General features: G+C 54.1%; 1 protein-coding gene across 30 annotated transcripts in view; it reads right to left on the bottom strand.

The window, feature by feature from the left end:
• Positions 1–23,383, bottom strand: part of LOC115938771 (uncharacterized) — a 331,027-nt gene that overhangs the window by 252,954 nt on the left and 54,690 nt on the right. For 27 of the 30 annotated variants that reach the window (XR_014144403.1, XR_014144411.1, XR_014144392.1 and 24 more), the window contains exon 2: positions 12,553–13,297. Coding sequence is in view for 3 of the 30 variants with exons in the window: in XM_081816542.1 (XP_081672668.1) it covers positions 528–591 (64 nt within the window). In the remaining 27 variants the exon portion in view is untranslated. Of the gene's footprint in view, positions 1–527; positions 1,129–12,552; positions 13,298–23,383 lie in introns of those variants that run through there. The other 3 variants (XM_081816542.1, XM_081816543.1, XM_081816544.1) reach the window with 1 other exon arrangement.

Below are 23,383 nucleotides of genomic sequence, written 5' to 3'. Positions count from 1 at the left end.
CACTTGAAACACTGTACTAGACTGGTTTTCCTGCTGTTTTTCCCACTTTAGGGAGGGGCAGCTGTGCCTTTCTAGTACCTACCCTGAAAACACAGCAGACATCCACATATACTCATTGATTATCTGAATGATAAATAGCAGCTGATCTATAAAGGGGGAGAGAGGCCTGTGTGACCCCATCCCCTTTAATTCGGAGAAGTCTCAACCGGTCTCTTGAGAGTTCATCCAGCAGCGAACATGGGCTGGCCCCACACTAAGGGCTTTGAAATACAACGTGAGCCCAAACTTGGTCCTCCCACCAGACAAGCTTCCAGGCTCACGGAAAAGCCAGACCCACGCGGTGGGAGCATGCTGTAGCAAAAAGCAGGTAAACGCCTGTGAGCAAGGGGGACGGGGCAACCAGACCTGCGGGGGGAGCCAGAGGAGGCTGGGTCTAAAGCCAAGATCGGTGGGGACTGGGCGAGGCAGAAAGCACCGCATCAGAACGCCCGTCCCCTCTCCGCACTGGTGAGAGTGGCCTGCTTCACCTCCTCGTGGCAGGGGCCCCACGGCCGCATGCCAGGGTCCAGACACCTCGGGTGACTCCTCCATCCAGGGAAGCACGCCAGGAAGCCGGCCATCCCAAGAGATGCAATCTCAAGGTCCCAGATGATGGGAGTGTTGAACCAGAGGTCCCCCCAGGGGGTGGAGAACCGGGTGCAGAGCCTCGAAGACAACAGGAACACCATGCACGAGTCACCAGGCCCGACGCTGCCAACACCGACCACCCCTGGAACACGAGGCCCGGGACGCCTGGAGGCGGCCGCGCATGAAGACCAAAGCTGGGTTGTGCTTCCTGGAGTCATACCACATGTTGCCTCCCCAGATGCCCCAGAAAAAGAAAGAAAAAAGGCAAATTCCAGAAAGATGAGGCAGCCACAATATGAAGATAGAGAACGGCATGAATGATGCATGATGGAATTTCCTCCTGAGTCACTGGAAGGCACAGGAACCCGGCTCCGGCTCCGGGTTGAGGGAAGCCACTCGGGCCACGTGAATCGGCCCCTTGTTCTCTCTCGGGGAGAAAGTTAAACCAGGAACAAGCTGGGTGTGGAATGTGCACACTCCTATCCTGTTCTTCCTTTCCCTCAGTCCCTGCCACCCCCACCCCACCCCGGCCCCACCACACCCTCCCTCCTCACCACTGCCACAAATCTCTGGCTGGGAAGACCCCACACCCACCATCCCTAGAGGGGTAACCAAGAAAACAGGGTCCTTTAAAATGATGAAGACTTCATGGAAAAATATAAAGATTTCACATTTCTCTTTCTGCAGCCCAGGCTTACTGACCCAAATCTGGTCATTTGAGCCTCTATAATAATCCACGAGTCCATCCACAGTGCAGTCTGGATTGTCTGTAGTAGGTTTTTTTCTGCCCACCAGCCCTGCCTGCCCCAACCCCCTTCTCCCTGATGGCCCCCAGGCCCATGTGCACCCAGCAAACCAACAGAGCTGGGATGTAACTTCCGGTCACTACCACCACCACCCCCCCAAAGTGGTTGACTTCTGGAGTCCCTTCAGGAGAACGGGACTGTAAATATAGCAGGCTAGGGTCCATTCCATCAGGTGCAAAGATCCAGCCTCCCCCAGGGCCCCCTCTGTCCATATGGGACCAGAGTCCTGGCATCTCACGTGATAGGTTGTGACATTTTCGGGGCAGGGAGCAGGTGCCTGGGGAACGAGGTTGGGAGTCCCAGGGACGCTCAGAATCCCAGCTTCGGCCTCACTAGCTGGGTGCCCTAACCTGTCCAAGCCTCGGTTCTCAGAGCAGTGAGATGAGAGTCCCACAGCATTTACCTCTTGGGGTTGCTGGAAGCTTTATTTAAGTCTTGGCACATAAAAGCCATTCAATAAAGGGTAATTAACATACAAACACCGTGCAACCAATGTCTACACATCCACAGCCTCTATGACGTGACGCCCAAGACCTTCCCATCGCACAGAACGGACGGGAATAAGACTCAAACACTAGACCATGGAAGCATCAGGAGAACACTGGCTTCTCTGGGCAGCAAAACAGTTTCCCCTTGCCTGCTGATGCCCCTCTCATCACAACAACCTGGGAACACAGGACATCAGAAGTGTCCCTAAGCCATGTCTCACCCACTCATCACACCAAAGGGGTACAGCCTGCCCCGCCCAAGCCTGAATTTCCCTTTTACCTTTGTTGCTATCTAAACGTTATACATCCTCAGGAAGATGCAACACGCCAGGGCTCCCTGAATCCAAAATGCAATGTCACCTGGGAACCTCCACGCCAGTGGGAGGTGTTTACTTTGGTGCTAACTAGAGAGCTACTGAAACCCCAGGAAGGGCTTCATTCAGCCTGCAGGCAAGCAGCCAGCCAGTTTCTTCTAGTCTTGCTCTGGCTCTCGAGGCTTTTTGCAAGAATGCCCTAACACACGGTCGGTGCGCGAAGGCAGGGCGGAAAAGGCGCTCACAAGGGGAGGAAGAAGGACCCAGTTCATCCCAAGAGCTGCCACCAACTGGCCTCCCCTTGGAGTGTAAGCATAAAAAAGAGACAGAGATCTCTGTGTCTTCCTCTTTGCAAAGACACTAGCCCCACTGCGGGCGGGGAGGTGGGGGGCACCCTCATGACCTCCTCTGAGCCTTATCACCTCCCAAAGCTCCCACCTCCGAATACCATCACTGAGGCTTAGGGCTTCAACATAAAAACGTGGGGAAGACACAAACATTCAACCTCAACAGAAGAGCCATGATGACCCCACTTTACAGCTGGGAAGTTAAGTAACTGGCCCAAGGCCACCCATCTAGCAAATGAAAGGGCCAAGACTAGCGCCAGGCCCCCTGAAGCCACCACACTCTGTTGCATATGAAGTGACCCAGAAGACTTAGACCGTGCGTCAGGTACACCCGGGGGGGTGGGGGGGTGCGCTAACCTGCCCTTCCGCTCCTCACCTGCAGAACAGGCAGGGGTGACAGCAACAGCCTCTCCCGGAGCTGCTACAGTGACTGAATAACGTGAAGCCACGAAAACTACCAAAAGGAAGCAAATATGTACTCGACAAACCCACAGGGCCTCGATTTCTCAGCACGGTGCCCTGCACTTAGTAGGTGCTTGACAAAGACGAGCCGAATGCAAAGACCTTACAGGGTTGTTAGGAACTGCCTGCCCTCCAGACACTTAAGTAATGCGCATTCTCTTCTCCAGGTGAGGCTCCCCCTGGACCTCACCCCCGGGCATCACGTGGTGGCCTGCACCCCGTCCCCAGCAGAGACAGGGATGCTCGGCACACCCACGAGGCCTGCAGGTGGGAGGCATGGGCACCCACCTACAAAGCAGGAGGGGGAGGGCCTGGTGACCCCTCAGGCCACGCGCGCCCCAGGGACGGCAGGAGGCCATCGAGTCCCAGGAGGTGGGGCTTCCAGTGCTGCCACCAGGAACACCCCGGAACAACCCGGGCGAGTGGGTCACCCTACGACTAGCAGGGGCTGCTCCCAGTGGAGCATCATGGACACTGTTTTCAACCATTATGCCCTTCTATATATTCTATATTTTCTCCAAAGACCTTTATTCATGTTACCATCAGAGAAAAGGTTTAAGAAGAAAACAGGCTAGGGCGCCTGGGTGGCTCAGTTGGTTAAGCGATTGCCTTCGGCTCAGGTCATGATCCCAGCGTCCCACATCGGGCTCCCGGCTCAGCGGGAAGCCTGCTTCTCCTTCTGACCCTCTCCCCTCTCATGCTGTCTCTCTCTCTCTCAAATAAATAAATAAAATCTTTAAAAAAAAAAAAAAAAGAAGAAGAAAACAGGCTATTTCACAGTATACACATTATTTTCCCCTTACCAAACCCAAATTTTCCATTTCTAATTCATTCAAAAAACGGGGGGGAGAGGGCTCTCACTTTGTGTTTGACCCTCTCTCACGCTCTCGTTTCTCTCAGCTTTTCCTCAGCATGGATCTTCCTTCCAGCACTTTCTTCTCCACGCCATCCACTAACGGCCCTGTTACCCTACTCTCCTTTACTGTTCCTGAGACACAGGCTTGGCTGGAAACCAAGCCCCCTCCTGGCTGAGACTGGCTCCCACGGTGGTCTCGGTGACACCCACGTCCCCCGCAGTGGGGTCCCCAGCTCCTCCTCGGCTGTCCACACCTGCACAGACGTGGCCTCATCCAGTCCCCCAAGAGCCAGCCTAGTGACGCCTGGCCCAGCCACCCCTTCAGCTTTCAGCGCCCGTTTCTCCACCACCCCCACTCCTTTCCTTCTCTCTGCTGCCCACGCTTCGGCAGGGGGCAGCCGTGGCACTGCTTCTTTGATGCCCTGACTCTGGTCCTGCCCTCCGTGCCAACCTCATCTCCTTCCAGAATTCACCTCATTCTACAAGTAGGGAGCTGGTGCTGCTACCAGGCACTGCGAACCGGACACAGGGACGCAGCGGCGAGCATCACTTAAAGAGCTCCCCAGCTCGCAGGGAGAATCCCCCCCCCCCCGCCGCCGCCAGCATGCAGGGGGTCCCAATGGGACGGCAGCAGGGCTACGCCTGACAAGGCGGAAAGTGTGCGTCCCCGTGCATCATGCCCCTGGGGACATCCACACATGCGTGTGCAAGGAAACTGCCCCCAGCACTGTTTACAGTAGCAAAAACCTGGAAAGGACCCAAAATCCACCAGGAGGAGCATGAAGGAACGAACAGATCTGTAAGAAAGGGTGAGGCGCGACCGACTGCAGCCCACGTTCAGAAGAGTGGTACTTCTGGGAAGGGAAGGGACTGGAAGGGGAGCGGAGAGCCCACAAGCTTCCACTGTATCTCTAAATTGTTCTTATTTCTTCAGAAACAAAGATCCAAAGCACACACGCCACCTCATTTAAGCCCGGTTAATCCTGGGGTAGGAATGGGGGAGTCTGTTAAATGACCCTCTACGGCTTCTTGTTTTGGGCCTCAGATCTGGATATCATGCAAAGAGACAAACAATCCCCCAATCCGAGCAGGTTCTAGAGCCTGGCAAGTCAGTCTGAAGGACTCGGGAAGCAGAGGAGAGCAGAGCTGGTGGCCCTCACAGTGTGCCCAGCATCCCAGCATGGCTTCCGAGGGACGTAGGGCCGCCCGCGTCCCGAACACACCTGGCCTTAACCTTGAGCAATGTGCTCGAACCCATCACCTGTGTCACCTCCAGACTCCACTGCCAAGAGATCAGGCTCAGCCATGACAGTCCAACAACGGCCACGCGGGCCGGCTCTCAGGCACTTTCCCAGGGGCGACTCCTTTGGTCCTTTCAACAAGCACATGAGGGACAGGAAACATGGACCACCACCTCATCGAAAGACGAGGAGCTGGAGCCTCAGAGAAGTCCCAGGAACCGCCTGAGCTGACTCAACAACTGGAAAACAGGGCAGTCACAAAAGGAACCTACTGGCAAATCGGACTTAAGTTCAGGGTTTACTCTGTGTCAGGTTCAGAGGCGGGGACTCGTAACTGGCCAGACTTCACATCTCAGGTCACATAATTTTCGCAAGGACCAGCTCCAGGTAGGAGGAAAGTAAGGTCCAGAAAGACCAAGTGTCCCCCCCAAGGTCACACAGCCAGGAAGCCCCAGGACATACACATGGTCCTTGACTTTCTAACGTTCCCGGACAACCTCCCTAGAGCATCTCTCCATCAGGAAAATTCTTTTTACAATGAGCATCATCCCGTTCTCTGGAAATGCAACACAGTGTCCGGGCCCCTGGGTGCGCAGAAAGCTGGGAGCTGGTCCTGGCTGATGTTTATTTGTCTGTCTCCTGCTAAACCCCAGGGAGCTCACCAGAGCAGCTGCTCTGGCTGGAGCCGGATAAGCCTCCGGCAGGGAAGGGGAGGGTCAGGGCAGTTCCTGGTAATCAGGTAGAGCTGACCCCCTCTCCCCAGAACCCCCACCCCACGGCGGGGGAGGGGGGGGTCATAAGATGGCGACAGACAGAGCAGACACAGACATGAGAGGGAAAGACCCCCACCCCCAGCCACTGTCCTGCAAAACCAGGCAATATGACCAGAAAAAGAAAGGGGACAAAGCATCCCCAGCCCCCACCCACCAGAGGAAATAACCCACTACCCAGAGAGCAGCCAGCGAGCCTCAGCCAATGCAGTCCATCAACGACAGCAATCTTCCTGCCCAGCTCTAGGCTCCAAAGCCTTTCCCCTGAAGTTTCCATTAGCCGGAAATGGAGAACGCATCTGGAAACTCTATCAGTCAACAAGAGCCTGCCCTCTGTATCGTACCCCACTAGTCCTAACCGAGTACACCTCTTGGGTCCTGAAGTCAGAATAATGGGAAAAAGTTTCCTTTTTTTTTTTTTTTTAAAAAAAGGCACCTGGGTCGGTGTGCCTGGGTGGCTCAGTAGGTTAAGCATCTGCGCTCGGCTCAGGTCATGATCTCAGCGTCCTGGGATTGAGCCCCGCATTGGGCTCCTCCCTTGGCGGGGAGCCTGCTTCTCCCTCTGCCTGCTGCTCTCCCTGCTTGTGCTCTCTCTCTCTCTCCCTCCCTCTGTCAAATATATAAATAAATAACATCTTTTAAAAATAAATAAATAAAGGCACCTGGGTCTTTCAAATTTCTCACACAGTCCCTTACTCCCCCCCCACCTTTATAGCTGACAATTATCCCTCCAACTTTGTCAAATATGCTCTCCTTCTCCCATGATGGCCTGCCTTGCCCACCCTGGTGGCTCCCAATGACCTTCTCAGGTTAACCAGGCACCATAAGGAAGACTCAGAGTCACCTGCCCTGGCCCAGTGGCCAAGGCCACAGTCCTGCCCCACCGCGGGAGAGCTGTTTTATGCAGTTGCTATAATCCTTTGATTGCCTCCAAACTCGCTCAGGGATAACAGGGGGTTGGAGAAAGGGTGAGAGGTCAAGCAGAGACCGTTCTGGAATCGCTCCCTTCATTAACTTCGGAATTCCTCAGGCCAGTGTTTTCTCAAGCCTTCTTACCCTGAACACTCACCGGAGAGAAGGGGGCTGAAATCCTCACATCCACAGGCTCCAGCTTGAAAAGCCAGGACCCGGTTTCCTGGGATAAGGGAGAGGTAAGGCCAGCAGCCACCAGGCCCCCCCAGGGAAGAACTAACATTTAGAGAGTAAATATTAGCTGACCACACTGAGGTAAGAACTAGAGATTCAGCAGTGTCATGGTTCCCACTTCGCAGATAAAGAAAGTGAGGTTCAGAGAGGTTTAGGAACTAGAGCAAGGTCACACAGCTATGGAAAGGCACTGCTTCAAAACCTGGTTGTGTTTTGCTCTAAAGACCACATTCTTCCAGTAATTGCAGGTATCACTCTAAGAGGGCAAGGATCTCATCTGACACTCCCATCCGCTTTGAGAGGTAGGATGCTGAGCAGCTGGTGGGCCTGGAACCCAGGCAGACCACTTACATTAGCATTAAGGCCTGTGTGTAATTCAGGAACTGGGCAGTGCATCCGACACCGCAAACAATCTAAGCTGACCTCCCTGCATCATTGCTGAGATGACCCCTTGCTAATGCAGTATCCCCTGCCAAAATGCATGTGCCTTTATGTTCCACGATGGGTCAACATCAGAGGCTGAGATATAGTAAGGCCTCAATAAATGTTTGCCAAATACATGGTAAAAGAACTAGCAATGCCAAAGTCTTCTGTATTTTCCATAAAACCCAATGAAAGCACTGTCCGTACACTGTTTAACAAGCTTCATATAAAGACCACATCTTGGGGCACCTGGCTGGCTCAGTCGGTAGAGCATGCAGCTCTTGATCTCAAGGTTCTAAGTCCAACACGTTGGGTGTAGAGATTACTTAAAAATAAAATCTTAAAAAAAAAAGACTATATCTTGTAACAAATTTTTCTCAGTGTTTATAATCCAGAAGTTGTTCTTTTTCAATGACAAACAGTTTTCCCTCATTTAGACCAAGGGGCAAACTACAACCTATGGGCCGAGGGCCAGTCCTTATAAATAAAGCTTTATTGGAACACAGCCATGCCTATTCATTTACCTACTGGCTATGCCTGCTTTCCGGACGCAAAGGCAGAACTGACTAGTGGTGACAGAACTATGTGTCCTACAAAGCCAAAAATATTTACTACCTAGCCCTTCACAGAAAAGTCAGCCAACCCTTGACATACGCAGACAAACAGAACCCACCCAGTGTGTTGGGCTAACTAGGAAGTCAGAGCAAAATTTAATGTTAAATTTTAGTAACTCACTCATCCTCAATGCTCTTGTTTCTATATGCCTACAGGTTTTGATTTTCTAATTCCATTTCAACATTTTATTTAAAAACAGCTGGTATTCCCTGAGTGCTTATTATATGTCAGGCACTGAATTAAGCCCTTCAATATGTTCTCTTATGTAATTCTCACAATGAACCCATGGGGTAGCTAATATTATTCCCTATTTACCGAGGAGAAATGAGTGAAAAAAGGAGTGAATGAGTCACCAATGGACTTCATAGGCGGAATATTTACTATTTCATAATTCAACCTCAGACAGTAATAGAGGAGGTGATTGGAAAACTTTGGGTGCTCAATAAATATAATGAATTGCCCATGCCATGATCAGAGGCTGCCGTCAATTCGAGCAGAATTATAGGATTATAAAGTCCTATCGTTCTGAGATTCTTTTTGTTCTCCATCTAGCTTCGGACTGAGCTGTGTAGTCCCTTCATCGTGCATCTTCTGGATTTAGGGAGGATCACGGTGAACTACGGCGCAGACATGTTCCTACATGAAGCAGAGCGTAGACCCACTCGGGTCAGGGGCAGAGAGACACCGTCTCCGGGGATGTGGCCAGAGCCATGCAGCCGGAGGGGCACAAACTACGGAGGACTGCACTCCAAATTCGGCCCTCTTCAAGAGGGCTGTGTTTACTTGCTGCTACCTTAATATTTTTACAAAATTGGCCCTTTTTTTAAACTCAAAAATCTAAGCCCTACGCTGTGATAACTGCAAAATAACAGGTCTCCTATGTCAATTGTGATCTTTTTCTAATTCAAGAGAAGGTAAATATAAAAGAATTATTTTTTTTTAAGTCAGCCTGCCCCTCAATAACCTAAAGACATCTTGAACAGCTCCCCACACACTGAGAACCACTGGCCCAGCAGGCGAAGGGACGTTGAAGGCTAACAGACTGGAGTGTGTGTACCAGCTTCTCTGCTCTCTCCAGAGATAAGTGATAAGTTGGGAAGCTTTCTGGATCTCTCTGAGCCTCAGTTTCTTCATACAGAAAAGGGGCACCACACCCACCTCGCCGGATTGGAAGGTTAACCAGGCACATTTCCAGACATTAATAAACACCAGCCATGAAGCAATCTCATGGCTGTTTGCTGAGAAGCCTGGGCTGCAGATTCAGCCTGGAGAATGAGTCACAGCCCTTCCCTCAGCTGAGCCCGTGCAGACTCCAGGGGACCCGGGCTCCCCTGTTAGGGAACAGGTCCAGGGCAATAAGCCATCTCTAGGAACGCTGGCTTGGGGTGTCTGTGTTGTTGGGAGGGCAGCACTGCACCCCCAGCCCCTGGATGAGTGTATGTGCTGTCAATCACCACAGGGGCCCAGCGAAAATAAGCAAATAAATAGAGGGTCAGCTCTGGCAGCAGTCTGGGGGAACTGAGCTCAAAGAGAGACGGGCTCCTCCAAGCAGCTAAAGATGGACTTGTGAGATAGGGAGATGAGGCCAAGCTCATGTGCTATACGCAGAAATGCAAACTGCCCACGCAGCCGCAAAGGGGGACCTGGAGGGGCCGCCGCGGACACAGAAAATAGCACCAGCAGCACCAGCACCAGGACCAGCACCAGCACCAGGACCAGGACCAGCACCAAGTGCAAGACCAGCAGCACCAGCACCAGGACCAGCACCAGCACCAGCACCAGGACCAGCACCAAGTGCAAGACCAGCAGCACCAGCACCAGGACCAGCACCAGCACCAGCACCAGGACCAGCACCAAGTGCAAGACCAGCAGCACCAGCACCAGGACCAGCACCAGCACCAGGACCAGCACCAGCACCAGGACCAGCACCAAGTGCAAGACCAGCAGCACCAGCACCAGGACCAGCAGCACCAGCAGCACCGTCCACCATCTAACTGATAAGTCCGGGGGCCACTGGGTGGAGTCTGCCCAGCGACAACCTGATTTATACCTGTCGTCCCAGAGCAAATGTTGGCGTGCTGCTTTCACTCGCAAGGGTCCGGACTCAGAAAGTAGACGGTTTCCCTACCAGTAAGGGGTATGAAGGCCCAGAGAAGAGAGGTAACCTGCCCGAGGTCACACCGTCACCAGGGGCCAAGAAGGAAGCAGAAATGGGTCCCTCAGCTCCAGACAGGGAGGCCCGGTGGTTCTGGCTTCCGAGAGAACTGTTCAAGTCCTGCCCTGAGAACTGCTCTGCCTTTCTGTGTTCCAGTTATGTCAAGAGGAAAACATCAGACTAACCGTGCTTACCCCACAGGTCTGTTCTGGGCTTGGAATGGAATAGCATCTGCCACATGCCCTGCACAGAGTGTGGCTTAAGAAATGGTTTTCATTTCTCTGTCAATGTCCACAGGGTACAGCCCTGCAGATGTGGGGCAGGGACTCAGCGGCCAGAGAGGAGGGGCCCAGCAGAGCCTTATTCCTCACCAGGACCCTCTGCATCTTCCGATGCAGAGCCCACCCTTGTCCTCCTGGGAGGAGCAGGAGATAACCCAGACCACAATGGGTTTGTTCTGGGGAGCAACCGATAAAAACAGAAGTGGGGTTCTGGGTCATGTGATAAGCGGGGGCACAGCTGCCACAGCAGGAGGGTAGGAAAAAAGAGCAAGAAGGTGCAAAGGCCTGGGGGCAGGGCTGCGCCCCCATGCTCCCAACTCTTCTAGCTGAGGCCCTCAGGCCCCCAGGACTGTTCTGCTCACCACTGCAAACCCAGCCAAGCCTCCCCGTCCTCAGGGTGCTCCCAGACCTTCAACAGCCCCCTCCTCAGACGATTCCCTTCCCTGCCCTGTTTGGCCGTGGTACGGTGGGTGTCACACCCATCACAGGGGGCTACAAATCCCCACCTACCCAGGGCACAGGCTCCTCGCAGGCCGTGAGCCTCCAGGGGCTGGACCGCAACCCCGGCCCCACTTCATCCTGCCTCCTCACACAGGAGGGAGTCCTTACTGAAAGTCTGTCTCTCCTGGAGGACAGAGAGGGTACCCAGTTCTGAGGAGTCCAAGAGCATTCCTCAGCAGACCGTGCTACACGCACACACGCGTGCGGACACGCACACACGCCCTTCTAAAGACCGCGAAGGAAAAGTCTTTACCCTTCAGCTGAATTGGCGTGATTCAGCATAAAACACCAGGCAGCTCCTGGCTTCCTGCTCAGTGCTCTTGTGGATTAGGAACCTCGGGTGAGTTACGTGGCCCCACGAAACCTCCCAGTTCTCTGCTGTACAATGCACACATCATTGCCCCCCTAGTAGGACGGTGGGCTGATGAAGTTATATAGATGCTCAAAAAGAGAGCACTTCCCTTTTGTCTGTCCTTTTCAGGAACACCGAAATAAAACCACTAAGAGTCACCCTGTGATCTGATCAAGGGAGATACAATAAATAAGTCGCCTCCAGACAAACCTGTTTCCTGACCTCAGAGAGACTGCTTTCCAGGGTGGGGAAGAAAGACACGAAATCAGACAACCTGTGTATGTGAGCAACACATCACAACACATCTAGGCGCTCTGATTGAGAATAGTGGGGAGGGACCATAGGGACCTTATTTCCACTAGGAGATCAGGGAAAGCCTTGCTGAGAAGTGCCACTGGGCATGAGTGGAACCGGGAACTCAGAATCAAACCCCAGGCCCTACCTCACTGCGGTCTTGGCAGCCATGTGCCAGGTGGTCCCAGGTGACCTGCACCAGGACACTGGAGGTTTGAGCTGCCATTCTCCCACAGGGAGCCCAACGCTAAGGCAACATCCCTCCGAGTCACCAACATCAGAGCTGCCAAGTCAGGACCGGGGAGGTGGGGGGGGGGGGGGCCAGTCCTTCTGCTTGCCAACTGCAGAACTGCCATCGGCCTTTGTGGCGAAGTCCAAGTCTGACTGCTCCCTCCCTCATGCGGACACAAGGCTCCTTTCCCTTGCCTGTTACTGCCTACTAGCCACTCGGCCTTCCCACAGGTCCAGGGACGGTGATCTCCGATCAACCGTCCATGCCAACCAGTACCCCGTGTGAAGTCCAGCACGACCTACCTGACTCTGGTTCATGGCCCACACAATACCCACCCCTCCCCAGAAGCCTTCCCCCGAACCACAGTGACCCCACCACGTACACAGTATCTGCTGCGTGCCAAGCGCGAGCATCTATTTTGAGATCCTCGACACCAACCCTGCGAAGGATGATGACACATCATTTCTACTGAAGAGAGAGAGGGAAAGCATCCAGCAGTCACTTGGCCTGAGTCACACAGCAGGTATGGGGCAGAGATCCCAGCCCAGGCCTTCTGGCTCCACGGGCAGCCTGAGGACTCTCAACAGTGTGTTTCTCGCTCTAAGCACAGAGCCATGCATACTTTCCCTATTTACCCTCAACGTCTTAACTCATTCACCATCACGCCTAATGCCCATTCCACAGCAGGAAGACACAATGCTCTGTCTTCAAAACTCACTTCAAGGCCCCTGTGGTCTGGTGTCCGGAGACAGGCCCACGAGCCAGGCAGTCAGGGAAGGCTGACGGGCACGATGACGCCCATCAGCACAGGGAACCAGGGTGCTCCAGGGAAGCTCCTTTCAGTTTCCAGTTGTCTCCCCCACGCACCCAGCACCCGAGCACACACGGAGGGAGGTCAGTAAATGCCATCTCCCCTTGAGAACCGGCTCGGTCACCGTGACTTCTGTCCCCCCCAGCCAGGCCAGTGTCACCGAAATCCCAGGTGAGCACCTGATAGAACACACAGGAGCATGTGCACGAGGAGGGGACGGGCCTTACGTTTCACAGGGCGCCCTCGGGGAGGCTGGCAGCGACCCAACCAAACACTCATGCGGAAATAAGGGCAGAGATCTCAGGCGTCCCAGGAAGCTGCGGTCCTCTGTCCCCCACAGGCGTCCAGGTGCAGGGATCCGCCAGGCGCTCAGCCAGGGCCTTCCTGAAAACCGCCATTAGCATCCAAATGTGTGATTCCAGACAATGCTTCCTCCACGGTCCTCCCCCAGGCAGCTGAATATCACTGTAAATCCACAAGGCTCCGGAAATCCTTGAGTGCAGCTCCAGGCAACTGACAAGGCACAGCCATCGTAAGGGGCAACTTTTTAATTCCTTTCTGGTCCAAAGATCAGGCCTGGGGATGCAGAGAAGAAAAATCAATCTTGTTACAATCATGGACCCAGAGCAGTAGTCGTGTCCTTCTCCCTTCCTTATATTTGACCCTAATACACTTAGAGGGGAACTCACTAAAAATAATGCCCTGTAGGTCTGATCCCCAAACGGAGGTGAGGCAGGAAATCGGGGGGCCTTCAGGGGAGAGTCACTTCGCACAGGCACCAAAGACCTCTCAGATCCGGAACATTCTACTGCTTGGGGCTCCCCAAAACTACCCTGAGAGGTATGCCCATTTTAAAGAAGAGGAGAAAAGGTTCAAGAAGGGGTAGGGGGCCAGCTTAGGCAGTCAGCAGTCGGGCCAGGCCTGGCACACAGTCCTGAGCTCCTCTGCTGGGCTGAGAGGTCCTGGCAGAGAGCTGAGGGGGTTGGGGGTCAGCTGGTAGGAAGTAGTTCTTTGTTTTGTTTCTTTTTAAAGACAACCGCAAAGCTCTGGCATCAGGCCAGGCCTCCTCCTGCACCACGAGTGTCTTCGGGGCAGGGCCTAGGGCCTTCTCCTTTTTATATTCCTGTGTGCAGCAATCACTGAGCACCTGCTCGGTAGGTACCCAGGACTGTTCCGGCCATGCGGGGACACTTCTGCCTCCCCAGCATGGCGTACTTCAACTATCCTCAAAATAACTGAAGAAACACGTGGGTGCAGGATGCAGAGGGCTCGAGGTTCAACAGTCACCACCCACCCAAAGGTAAGAACGACTGCCCCCTACAGACGGCCTACGGCTCCCCCTGAAGGCTCAGGCCCACCATTTGATACAATCCCCCCACCACCCTGGGACTCCTGCCTCTATTTTCCAGATAAGGAAACAGAGGCACAGGCCGCTGCCTTGCTCCAAACAGCTAAGAGTGGAGCCTGAATCTGGAGCCGGTGTGTCTCCCAATTCTGTGGGACAAGTGAGGACGCCCACCTGGAGCGACCGTACCTACAACTACCAGGCATTTCACGGGCATAACAATCCTCATTTACTCCTCTAACAACCTTGTAGGTTACAGCCTACTCTTACCCAATTTGAAAGATGAGAAACCAGAGGCCCATAAAGGTGAAGCAAACTGCCCAAGGTCACGCAGCTGGAAAACCACACATCAGAGATTTGAAATCAGGCGGCCTGGCTCCAAAGCCCACGAGCTTGGCCATTTCAGCAACCGTCATCAAGAGCAACTGTTTCGTTCCTGCGGTAACTTCAAATACTTAGTGGCATAGCACAACACAAATTCATTATCTTACACTTTTGGAGGTCAGAAGTCTAGCGTGGGTCTCATCCAGGCATAATTAAGGGGGTTGGCAGAGCTGTTTCTTCTGGAGGCTCTAAGAAAAGTCCGTTTCCTTGCCTGTTCTACCTTCCAGAAGTGGCTCCCTTCCTCCATCTTCAAATACAGCAACATGGCACCTCTGACCCTGCTTCCACCAGGATACCTCCTTCTCTGACTCTATGGCCTCCCTCCTCCACTTTCAAGGACCCCCATGATTACATGGGGCCCACATAGATGACCCAAGATCGATAACCCCAGCTCATGGTCCTAAGCTTCAATCTTAGCTACAAAGTCCCTCTTGACATGGAAGGCAGCATATTCACCCTCAGGTCCTGGGACCAGGGCATGGACATCTCTTGGGGGGCCATTACTCATAGAAACAACATGCCATCCTCTGTTTTAAACGTTCTTCAGTGGCCAAGGGTCACAGGATGAGCTCCCTTTGTCCCATTTAAACCCACCTGACATAGCTCTTAGACCCAAGAGGGAGGTGGGTTCAAAAGGAAGTTTAAGTATCTAAATATCAGCCCCTAAGAGAGAAATACAGGTTAGTGGTTAAAACATCAACGTTTGCAGTCAAACTAAGAAACTCACTAGCTATGTTACTCAGGGAAAATGGTTTTAGCCCTTAGTTTTCTCATCTGTAAAATGGGGGCGAATCACACCTACCCACTTCTTAGACCTAGGAGGCCGGGGGGACGTCATCACCATAAAGCGCTCAGCATGGGGCTGGGCACATATTAAGAGCTCGGTTAGCCCGATGCGGGACTCGATCCCAGGACCCCGGGATCATGACCTGAAGCTGAAACCAAGAGTCCAATGCTGAACTGACTGAGCGACCTGGGCGCCCCAATAAATAAATCTTTTAAAAAAGTAAGACGTGAACACATAAGCAGGTTAAACGCATCTATGCTGTGGGAAGTCAGGACAAAGTGATCCTGAGTGAGGTGGGACAGATAGTGACTGGAAGGTGTCAGGTGCGGCTCCTGAGACACTCATGACCTTCCATTCATGCAGGTGCTGGCCACACACCCATGTGCCATCTGTGAACACTTACCAAGCCATCCACATACTTAGGATACACGGATTTTCTAGTGCATGTCACACCTCAATGAAAAGTTGGTTAACGTTTTTTTAGTGTGTCCTGTGTAAGTACACTGCAGACTCCAGAACAATACTCAAGGCCTGGGAATCGGCACTTGACAGCTTTCTCTGCCCCTCTGTACTTTCACGGCCCACTGCCTTGCAGCTGACCCTGCCCCCAGAGGGCCGGGAACATTGCAAATAAACGTGTTCTGGCCTGGTGGCACGGAATCCTGCTTGGAACTGCCCTACAAGAAAATACAGCCCCCAGCCCCATTCTCTGGGCTGAGTCTCTCTCTCTCTCCTCTGCCTCCTGGGCTGTCTGGCCCAAACAGGTCATTTCCTTCTTGACCCTCCCTAGTACCACCAGCTGGCCCCCCTGCAGTGGGCATTTTGAAGAAAAACAGAAAGAGGCCGCCTCCATTTCCTACCCAACACCTGAGCCCACACGTTTGTACACCAGTAACCCTTAAATGTGGGATGCACGGAGGGATGCTCTGGGAACTGGAAGATTCCAGGTGTCCTGGGTTGGCCCAGAGCGGTGAATGGGGGGCCAGGGCACGGACTGTGCAAAGTCGGGTCAGCTGGCCCCTGGCACCCACGCGTGAGAGAAGCACGGTCTGCAGTGGGGGCCGGAGGGAGCATCTCCCAGGTGTGCCTGGCTGCATGCTGTCCCCTCTCTGCTGCTCGGCGTCCCGGACTCCATGGGTGTGTGTGCACACATGCGCTCTCCCTCTCCTCCATCTCTGCTCTTGAAACAGCGATCAGTCGCATTGTCCACGTCAGCCGGAGCAAGCATCAGCAGATGGTGACCTCAGCACCTGTGGACGCTGGCCTCGGGTGGGGCAAAGCAGCGGCCATCAGGCAGGACACAGCAGCTCCCGGACACTCTGAGCGGGCCCCCCCGACGCTTGGGAGGTAGGATTTCTTCGTCGCTGATGCCACAGAAGAGGTGTCTACTTAATCTTTCTCTGATGAAGGGAGAGGCAGTGATTCTGCTGGTCGTAGTCACACTATCTCTCTGTGATACCCTGAGAGCTGGGGCCCGCCTCACCTGGGAAGATAAATCACGGAGATCTATTCCCAGAGAAAGCAGCAACTGTCCTCCCACTGACAGACTCTATTCTTGCTTCATTTCAGTTTCTCCCTGGCGTGTGCTGGGAAGACACGGATCGGCTGCTCTGGAATTCCCAAGCCTCCAGCACACACTCCCCCTTGCACTCACCCAGTTCATCAACCAGGGGATGCAGGGGGCAGGGGGCATGAGGTGGGGCTTGTGGGCAAAATAAACCGAGTATGAATCGCAATGCCGTGGTCAGTCACTGGCTGTGGGCACACCCCTTAAGCTCTCTGAACGTGTTCCCTTGTCTACTTAATAAAAATAAGGAATTGGAAAGGCATGTCCTCTGGGGTCCACCCGTGGATGAGAGGCTGTCTCTGAGACACTCAGCACGCACAGCTGCCCGAGGGGGGCTCACAGCTCACATGGACTAGCAGCTTCAGACAGCCCGATCCACCAGTACTTTGGTCATTCCCACCAGTTAGGCATGAGAGGTGCAAAGTGAGCCCAGTCCCGTTCACTCATGTTAGTGAGAGTCTGATGATCCTCTGTGCCGTGTCAGACACCGTGGGCTTACACAGGAGGGGCAAGGGAGCCTCCCCAGCATGAGCCCTTCTACGGCCAGGTACCCTCACCTGCACTCCATTAAGGGAGCCCTGCTCACAGCGCTGATGGACACTGGTTAGAGCTGGCCTTCAGAAATACCGGCATTCGGGTTCAGCCAGGCTCCAGAAGTCCTGCACGGCACTTGGGAACTCGACACCTGCTCACGTAAGGGTTGGCTGGAATAATGCTGGGAGCTGGAAATCACGCCAATCGAGAAAGGCAGGATCTTTGCCTTCAGGGAGCTTCCAGGCCGTACCAAGAGACCCAGAGAAGTGAACGTGCAGACAGTGCATGTCCGTAACTGAGCACACTGGGTGGTGTCCAGGCTGTGATGGTGGCGTGCCCAGAGCCAGGGCAGAGGAGGAGAGACTAGAACCTACCGGATGTGAGAGGCCCCTGCACGTCAGAGTGGGAGAAACCTTGGAATAATCTGGTTCGATTCCCTCACTGAGCAGCTGAGAAATGAGGCCCAGAGAGGTAAAGTGACCTTACCAGAGAGGTAAAGGCCCAGCTAGGACCTGTGGGATGCAGAATGAGAAGCAAATCTCAAGTGAGAAGGACAGCTGGACACACAGCACCTGGGAGGGGAGCGGCTCCTTAACTCGGTAGGTGCAGGGTGCTGTCAGCAGAAGGCAGCATGAGCAGAGGCTTGGCAGGGCAGGGAAGAACCACACCTCCTGAGGGCTTGTTCAAGAGCATGGGCCGCAGTAAGTCATGTCACCTCAACAACGCTGTGAGGTGTGAACCCATGTTCAAATGAGGACGAGTGTCAGAGATCAGGCTGAGATACGAGCCCACGCACCCTGCCTCCAGAGCCTTTTTGGTTTTTTGTTTGTTTGTTTGTTTTTTAAAATATTTTATTTATTTATTTAATTGAGAGAGAGACAGCGTGAGGGGGAACACAAGCAGGGGGAGTGGGAGAGGGAGAAGGAGGCCTCCGGCCGAGCAGGGAGCCCGATGCAGGGCTCGATCCCAGGACCCCAGGATCACGATCCGAGCCGAAGGCAGTCGCCCAACCAACTGAGCCACCCAGGCACCCCTCAGAGCCTTTTTTGTTTAACCACGAGGCTGCCCTGCCACAGAAGGGTAATGTGGGGGGACAGACTGGGGGCAGGGTGACCGGATAAGAAGATTCCAGAAGACAGAGATGCCGGAAAGGTCAACGAACAGAGACTCCCCGGGCAACATGCCCGCCAGCCTCGGGGCTGTCGTGACAGGAATGGGGAGCTGGTCTCCCCAAAAACCACCTGACCCCAACTGCCTCTCCCCACCCGCAGGTGAGAGGACAAACCTGTGAGTGGTACCAGTGAGGACATGGCACTTCCCACAAACTGTCCTCCAGACCCGCGAGAACTGAGGCCCCGAACAGGTTCAGGGATCCGAATTGTCCTAACAGCAGGTCCCTGGGTTCCCTCACAGTGACCTTCTGTGTCATTAGCTAGAACAGATCAGAGAGGAATAACAACAGCAATATTTAGAGAGAGAAAGAGAGGCAGACAGAGGGCAGGGGAGGGGAGGCTATGCCAAGGGACAGACCCAATGTTTACCCATGACACTTGGAGCTTCACTTCTGGAACCCCCATCCATACCTGCCAAATGGGTCCTGCCTCACAGAGTTGGGGGGGATCAGAGTTGGCCTGTGTAAAGCCCTTTCACATAGTAGGTCCTCAGTGAAAGAAGGCTTCCACCTACTCAGCTCCCCGCCACCTCCCGCTAGAGCTTCAAGGTGATTCAGATACTGAAAAGGGCTGAGAAAAATCACGAACGCTTTCCTTCTACAAATGACAAACCTTTAAGGTTTGGGAGTATTTTTTGTCCACTTCCTTTTGTTTGCCTTCGCCCACAATATCCCTCAAGGAAAGGTCAACAAAGACCCGAATGTCCATCAGATCCCCATGAAAAAGGGGGCAAAGTACCCTGGAGCAGAACCACCAAACAATGACTCAAGGAGGCAGTTGTTCACAGAACAGCAGGACCTGCCCTTGAAGATAGAGTACAGAGGTTCTCAGGCGTGCATGTTCTCCAGGAAAGAAACTTGGGAGACTCAAGATCTCACGTGGGCCCCTGCCTGCAAAGAGCTTCACATCTCATTAAAGAAACAGGCCAATGAGAAACCATCCACTTAAGGACTACACCAACAATTGCAGCCCACGTGCCCTGGGGCCTCAGGGAGCTCCACACGGGACTGCCACTGTTTCCATGACGATCACTTGGGCCCTGAGAGGGATGTCAGTTGGGAGGAAGGAAAAAGATGCTCAGGGTAAGAGCAAGGGTTAATGCTCAAAACAGCATTGACTAATCGCCAATCACAGAAGAGATCCCTGTAATTCCCCCATTTAATGCCCATTAATGATCACAACCTGAGGGACAGGACTCCTATCCCAAAATGACAGAAACAGCAGCGTGGAGAGAGCAGGCCCCTTGCCCGACGTCACACAGCTAGCAAGGGGGTGGGGGGCGGATGGAGCCCAGCACCATGGGCTGCACGGTCCCTCGGGTCCATGCCTGCCCCAAGCCCCCGCCTCCCTTTAGCATCTGGATCCCATTCTGGGGCCATTCGCTCGATTCCTCAAAACAGAGCTTCCCACCAGGCGATCCTGCTGTCCCTGCCCTTTCCCACACCCCACAGCTCACACATCCCATAATCACCACCTTTGTTCCAACTCCTCTTTAAAACCTGGATTAGCTGGGCTTCCGGGGAGGTCACGCTGTGACTCTGGAATGCACTTCTGACTTTCACGGAAACCGGTCTTACTTCAAGCCACATAGGCACATGTCACTAAGTAAACCAGGGCCATCTACCTTGCCCCCAGGACACGGATGAAACCCAAAGTGGAGGGAGTGGGGCAGGAGGAAGAGACCACGGAACAGAAATCCAACGGGCTGGGCGCGAGGCACAGGGAGCCCATGCCGCCGAGCTGTCCCCCAGGCTTGCCAGGCAGGAAAGGAGCTGTGTCCGTCTGCCCGTCTACCAGCGAGCCCCGTGGGGAACCCTAGTGGCTCCCACTCTCACCCCCTGCCCCCCCCCACTCAGAAGGTGCACCCCGCCATGTCCCAGCTCACCAGCAGCAGGGGGTCAGGAGCCGCAGAGTGTCCAGGCAACCCGAACACTAGGGAAAGACAGCAGAAGGGAGGGAGGGGAGAAAAGGGAACAAAAGCAATCAAGAAGCAGCAGAGATGAAAATTCACCAAAAACGTGTCAGAGTAGTAGTCCAGAAAAGAAGCCTGACAGGGAACTCAAGTGTCCAGAGCTCCGTGGACCTGGGTGGCATTCCAACACTCGTGGTGGTGGTGGTGGTGTGTGTGTGTGTGTGTGTGTGTGTGTGAGAATCACTGGCACCTACCAAGGGCCTACAGGGCAGTAGGCACACAGAAGGCTTCTCTGGGCCGTGGGCTCGCAGCTGAGTGGCCCTCGTGATCACTGGGGGCTTGTTCCAGTACAGACCCCCGAGGTCCACGCACAGCAAGGCTGGTCAGTAGGCCTCGGCTGGGGTCGATTCCATGGGTCCCCCAGGTGGTAGGGATGCAGGGGTGCTGTAGAACTCACTGGAGAAAGCCCGGTCCAGGAGTGAGCCTGCAGCCTGAGATGAGTGTGGGCACCTGCTGCTGGGCGTGGTGGGAGGCGGGGGCCGGGGCCCGCCCTCACTGGCATCCTCTGTGCCGGCCCGTGCAGGGCTCCTGACGCCCAGGGTCTCGCACTGTCCCCGCCCAGCCCTTGGAAGTCGTCCCAGGGTGTATCTGGCAGACAAGCAGCTACAGCCCACCGGGGCGGCTTGTCCGAGTTCACCGAACCAGGACCAGCAGAATCGGGAACTTCCTTTTGTCTCAGAGAAGAAGAAAACAGAAAAGGAATACATGCACTCTAAACTCTGAGAACATAGGGAGGTTTAGAGGAGACCAGAAAAGAAGCAGAGTCCTGAGTGCTCAAGACTAGCCACATGTGGCCACACTCTTGCGATCCTTCAGACGGGCTCCAGGGAGCACGTGGCCTCGGTGATCTGCCTGTCTGCCACCAACGTCACACTGGAGGAGACACGGATTCGGATGGCGGAAGAAGGGACCACGAGTGACTTTCCACAGTCACGTGGCCAACTGACCAAAGACTTGACCAGAACCCGGTCCCCTGACTTCACGGTCACCACAGGGCCCTCGGCAGGCTCGGCACAGCTCAGTGTTCCTGCTCCCTCTCCTGCAAGCTCGCGGGCACCCGGAGGGTCATGGCCAAAGCGACGGTGCACGGGGAGAGCACCGCAGCGCCTGGGCACACACCGGAAGCGGAGGACCTGCCGTTCGGGAGGAACTGGGTCGCTGGACATGTCTAATCATGTCACTCCCCTGGCTCAGACCTGCAGGCTTAGTCAACGGCCTCACAGTCAGGTCCAAGGTGACGCCCTGAGCTACCGGTATGGAGCGCCCTGTAGGTCAGAGGCTGCATGCCCCTCGATCACTCAGTGCCCCTACACGTAGACACCAGTCCTGTCCCGGCACATGGGTGACAAAACCACAATCCCAATAACACAGGGGTAATAACACCAACGGGACTAAGGCCCCACAGTCCGAGCTCTTAAGCTTTCAGCCTCAGCTACAGCATCCTCAGCACTCTGGCCACACTGGACATGCCACTTGCTGACCCTCCTCGGGGCATCTGCTTCCACTGTCCCTCCAACTGTTCAGCCCTCTTGGTGAACTTCTACTCATCCTGCAAAGCCCTTTCCCTCCTCTGTGCAGCCTTCCCAATTTTCTCATCATCCCTCTGTGCCTCACAGCTGAACCCACTGCTGCCCCTCCCTGAGGACTCCCACAGCATAGTGACAGACACCATGTGGATTTTAACTTCCAAGCCTGTCATCTCCTCTGGCCCGATGGCTCTGCCTGGTACCCCAATAATCAGCCCTGGGATGTTCTAAAAGCATGCAGGCCTCACTCTCTCCGTATCTCCGGCCTCACGCTGAACTGCCAACATCTGTAGGTAGCCCTGAGCTTCCTCCATTACAATCTGCGAGGGAGTGGCCCGAGGACAGCAACTCTATCATCCTTAAATTCTTTATCTCCCAGAACCTAACATGGCAGCAAGCAGATGCTTGACGAATGTTCACACTGGATATTCATTTACCGTGTTAGTTACACTGTTTGGCCAGAATGATGGAGACTGTTTCTAATAGAGAGACGGCAAAAAGATTCCAAAAGAAAAGTGGACGATGCCCAACCGATTCCCAGAGGGAGTGGAGCAGAGAGATGCACGAAGATTCTGGAAGGAAAATATCCCCTTTGGAAACCCAGGTTCTGTTTGCATTCTGCCTCCATTATTCACTGTGTACCCCAGGAGGCTTATTTAGCATTTTGATGGTGGGCCTTCGTCCTCAGAAATTAACAACTGTCCTTACTTCACAGGACTGCTGGGGGGATAAAAAGAGATAATCCATGCTAAGTGCACAGCGGTCCCTCACACACAGAAAGCACTCAATAAATATTAGCTAATATTACTACCCATGGCCTCCCACCCGCCCACCCGCCACCCCCCATGGGCAGCTCAATACCTGAACATTAACCACTGTCATTTCTTAGCAGCCAAGAATGCAGCGGAATGGTAAACATCTTCCCTGTGCTTCCAGAAATTAAAAGGGGGTCTCCTTTCTATTCATTTTCCGAATTAAGGATGAGAAAGTGTCGTCCTTGAGCTAATTCAGTGCGCCAAGCACACTCAGGTCGTGCAGGTAAATGACTGGCAGGGGACACACGGTGTGTGTCATGGGCTTTTCGGGAGTCTGCAAGGAGGAACGTGTATTCCGTCTGAACTTGCCTGACTTTCTCTAGAACCCTTGGGAGGACACACCCAAGACCAGAGGCAGGCCCATGTCTTGGGACACCGCAGACATGCTGGCAGGACAGCCCCATGTCCTTGCCTAACCTGGGCAGGAGAGCCAGAGCTAGCCAACACCAGCAAGCGGAGAAGAGAGCAAAAGCTGGGGCGGAGACAGCAGCTCAGTCGTGCAGCCAGCAACCGAACGGAGAACGCACAGGGCTTCTCTAGACACTCTGCTCTCCCGACTC

Source organism: Leptonychotes weddellii, chromosome 4 (assembly GCF_054177405.1).
Source record: "Leptonychotes weddellii isolate Sample4059 chromosome 4, ASM5417740v2, whole genome shotgun sequence".
Classification (NCBI taxonomy): Eukaryota; Metazoa; Chordata; class Mammalia; order Carnivora; family Phocidae; genus Leptonychotes; species Leptonychotes weddellii.
This window is presented reverse-complemented; position numbering and strand designations above follow the sequence as displayed.